Consider the following 4,139-nt stretch of genomic DNA (forward strand, 5'->3'; position numbering starts at 1 on the left):
CAGACCAATAAAATAATAACACGTATTCAGTTGTCAAAAAATTATCGAAAAGAATTATGAAAATATCATGATTCTATTCTTAATGTTATATAAAACCACATGCCAGACACTCTTTTGTAACAAGTAACGTTGGACGATAAAATAAAAAAAGAAAGTGTTTTTTGTGTGTAAAACCATGTTTTGGATCATTAGGTCAAAAACACTTGGCAGCTTTGTTGGATTTACAAAAATTCAATATTGGATTGTTCCCATCAAAACTTTCTAAGAGTTGGACAATATTCATATGTTTAGGGTAACACAAACTGCACACAAAAAGGAACTTAAACATAAAAGCATGTATGGAAAAAAGCCAGGTTGGTGGGTGGATAATATATATATGTATCACTATAAACAAGTATATCAGAGAAATTTAGAGAAAGAAAAAGACAGAGATGTATCGGACCAAACATTCTGTCAAATATAATTTAACTCTGAAAGACAAAAAAGGCTAATGGCCATCATGCATGAGTTGGTGGAGGTACATGGAAAAAAAGTGGTTGCTTAAATAGTCATGCAGTTCACCTTATAAGCTTTTGATCCTTTGAAATATCAAGAGTTGAATTAGTGCTTCTCTCAAACTTTTTTACTTTTCATCTGGTCATGCGCATCATCAGTGGTTTCCACAAACTCAATACGAGGTAGTTCACCAATACGTTGTAGAGTCTTATGAATAAGCACATCAATCTCTCGCTGCTTAGTATCCTCATAAACTTTATCACCCAATCTCCAAAGTTTTTTTCCCACACTGTCATATACCTTTTGTACAATAAACCCAGGATGATCCTTACGTTTTGGAAGTTGTTTATGTATGGGAGCAAAATGCACCACACACTTGTGCATGATAGCCTCAGCAGGAACATCATCACGATGGAAACTATAAAATAACTCCCTTGTATCGTGTAATTTCCAGTTCCCGCCACCTTTTTTCTCAGCTTCTTCAGGACGATAAAACCATTGTCCCGTCACTATCACATTACCATTACTTCCTTGTTTAATGTCCTGACAACATAACAACGTTAAGAAAACCCCTTTCAAGAAGAAAGATATCAATGCAGCATTAATATTGACAAATAATACTGACTGCTAACAGTGGTTATTTATTATGTATGAAGAGAAATCAAATGGATTAATTTTGAAAGATCTAAAATCACAATCAATAGTGATTGTTGACAAACACATAATCGTATATATATACCTTAATAATTGCAGCATATGGCTTTTGGCCTTTTCCCTCGGGAAAGAGAAGAACAGAATCCTCCTGTATAGAAACAAAGCAAAAGGAATTGGGAAAAGTGTTTGGTCTTGAAAACCCTAATTTGTGAAGAATTAATGAGAACAAGGAGCATACAAGAGTATATTCGATGCCATTGAACATGAAGGACTCGTAGTGACTTCTCTTGCCTTTTCCTTTTCCCGAAAACCTAATTGGTTTACCAATAGGAGTAGCATCCTCCGCAGGCTGAGGCGATTCTGGTACCTCTTCTTTTTTCTGCAGTTGTTGTTCTTCATTCTTGTTATCATTATCGTCGTCTTCCTCTTCCTCAAAAAGCCTCAATCTTTTCCGCGTTCGTCGTGGACGTGATGCTTCATCTTCATCGTCGCTCACTGCAACTCGAATAAAGCGTCGACGATTCACCATGTTCAAGTGTGGAGTGATGATTACTGTCATCAATCTAAAATCTAATGCAGACTCAATATATATACAAGTCAAGACAAATCTTGTACACACTCACGCCATGTCGATTCAACTCAAGCGTTAAATATTTTCTCTACCCAGGTCTTTTTTATATAAATAATTAATTAATTTTAAATATATATATATATATATATAATATTAAATATATTTTTAATCTCTAATTTATTTTTGTAAAATTATAATTCTTTTCCAAATTTTAATATATTTTATTTTTTAAATTTTAAAATTGATCTAATATAATTTGTTAACTCAATTACCTTAATTTTATTTTATATGTTTTATATTAATATTTGACTTTTACACCATTTAACACGTTTTTATTTAAATATTAATCTAAAATATGTAAAAAAAGTTAATATTATGTGTTAAAATAATTATATTTATTATTTTTTAAATTTGACAACTAAAATATATTATAGTTTGAAATAAGAGTTTTAATTTTATAAAGATTAAAAACATTTAATCCTAAAAAAAATTAATTGTGTAATTAATGTAATGTTAATTTTTATGTATTTAATTTTATATAACTTATATATTTACAAGTATAAAATTTATTTATTATTAAAAAATTTAATGAAATGTTGATTTGGTTATATGCATGTAAAATTTATATTTTATGCCTATGTAACACTAATAAAATGTATTATAAGTCATACGTAAAAATAAAACATTGAAAAGTAAAATATTTATACCATTATATAAAGAGATTCTTTTTTGTGTTTTTATTTTCATTTTTATCTCTTAAATAATATTTTTGAGAAAATTACAAACTCTTTAGTGACACAAAATTATTTAGAATCATGTTTGTTGTACATGTAAAAGATTTACCAAGTTGTGATAATTACTCTTAAATCAATTTTTCATTTTTATAATAGTTTTATTATGTTTCGTTCTTCGTAAGTTTTATTATTCGATACGAAGATGGGTGTGTTGATGGGGTAGGCTCTCTTTCACATACAAAAATATAATAAGATAATGTTTTATTTTCGTATACTGTCTAATGTTTTCGCTTTTATTGTCTAATGTTTTTTCTTTTATTGTGTAATGCTTTTCTTCTATCATCTAATGCTTTTATTATTGTTGTTTATATTAATATAAATTAAGATAACATCTTTGAAGCTAATTGATGTATTATTTTTTGGAATTTAAAACTCCCTTATAATTTTATTTTTACAAAAACGTTTTATGAATTGCAGGAAAAAAAATATATTTAAATCATCCTTAATATTAATTCCTAGATAATGAAAGATTATTAAGTATAATACTTTTATCCTTGTTACTGACAATCTTAATCATTCTCTTCTCACTATTCTCATTATCGTTGTTTATTATACACACTTATTATCATATCATCATTTTATCATTATCTTACTTTTACGTTTTATTCATACTTTAAAATTTATGTATTAATTTATATATTTCACAACAATTTGTCCGTAAATATATACAATTATTAATATCACGTTATTAAAATTTCATGACAAATAACTATATTTAAATCAATTCAACCAACATACTGCATTTACCTTTTTTATAAACACACACCACATAACCTTATATAATTGTCGCGAGTCTAGGTATTTGTTACCAGCAAATGTTTTGGAACAACCACATTAACTTAAAATATCACTGATCTTACCTATCCAATCACACAGGTTAATTAATAACTTCAGATTACTTTTAATTATTTAAAAGAAAATACTATACATCATGTTTTATTTTCCCAAAAAGTAAAATATATTTTATTGCCTTAATTAAAATCTGAATTGTAAGTCAGTTCAAAGATTATATAAAATGTAAATGGTAAAATAATTGAAAAATATAAAAAGTCTAACGATAATAAACACGTGTTAAACAGCAATTCTACACCTAAAAATAACTCTTTATTTTAGTTCTCAATTTTTGTTTTACATTTAATTTTTGTTTATACATTTGAAGATATAAATATTTCTAAGATATTTAGATATAATAATTTATTATCCGATTCTATATCTCTAATATATTGTATAATATCTTATTATATAATACTTGATTATCTTTAACTATTATATCTATTTATCCATGACTTAGGAAACAGGAGAACAGGACTCTAACAGGGTATCAGTAAAGACAATCTAGTTAGGGGTGTTGCTCCCTACACCTCCCCAAGCGGGACCTGTACCTCCCCATTAATTTAATTTATTTCAAAAATATTCTACACATCCCTATTATTTTCTTTTATTCCAAAAACACCCTACACCTCCCCATTATCCTTAACAATCTTTCTCTTTCTCTCTCTACATTAATGGAGCATTTACATGACTCATTAATGGAGCATTTACATGACTTAAATTTGAATATATTTTCTTAAATAAGTTTGATTCAATCTTATTTTCGTTCTTGAATATATTTTTTCTTTTCAAAT

General features: G+C 27.3%; 1 protein-coding gene across 1 annotated transcript; it reads right to left on the bottom strand.

The window, feature by feature from the left end:
- Nucleotides 1–612: 612 nt before the first annotated feature.
- LOC106776599 lies at nucleotides 613–1,678 on the bottom strand. The gene is made up of 3 exons (XM_014664081.1): nucleotides 1,388–1,678; nucleotides 1,235–1,297; nucleotides 613–1,038 (listed from the first exon to the last, which is right to left on the bottom strand). The coding sequence occupies exons 1-3, from the start codon at nucleotides 1,676–1,678 to the stop codon at nucleotides 613–615; spliced, it is 780 nt and encodes a 259-aa protein (XP_014519567.1).
- Nucleotides 1,679–4,139: the final 2,461 nt, after the last annotated feature.

The sequence above is a fragment of the Vigna radiata genome, chromosome 11 (genome assembly GCF_000741045.1).
Source record: "Vigna radiata var. radiata cultivar VC1973A chromosome 11, Vradiata_ver6, whole genome shotgun sequence".
Taxonomy (NCBI): domain Eukaryota; kingdom Viridiplantae; phylum Streptophyta; class Magnoliopsida; order Fabales; family Fabaceae; genus Vigna; species Vigna radiata.

Bases quoted from the DNA above. Each gene is read 5' to 3' on its own strand.
- LOC106776599 (XM_014664081.1), bottom strand. From the start codon at position 1,678: ATGGTGAATCGTCGACGCTTTATTCGAGTTGCAGTGAGCGACGATGAA. The intron at 1,298-1,387 runs GTATGCTCCTTG...GTTTCTATACAG, and splicing joins ATGGCATCGAATATACTCTT to GAGGATTCTGTTCTTCTCTT. The intron at 1,039-1,234 runs GTATATATATAC...TTATGTTGTCAG, and splicing joins CATATGCTGCAATTATTAAG to GACATTAAACAAGGAAGTAA.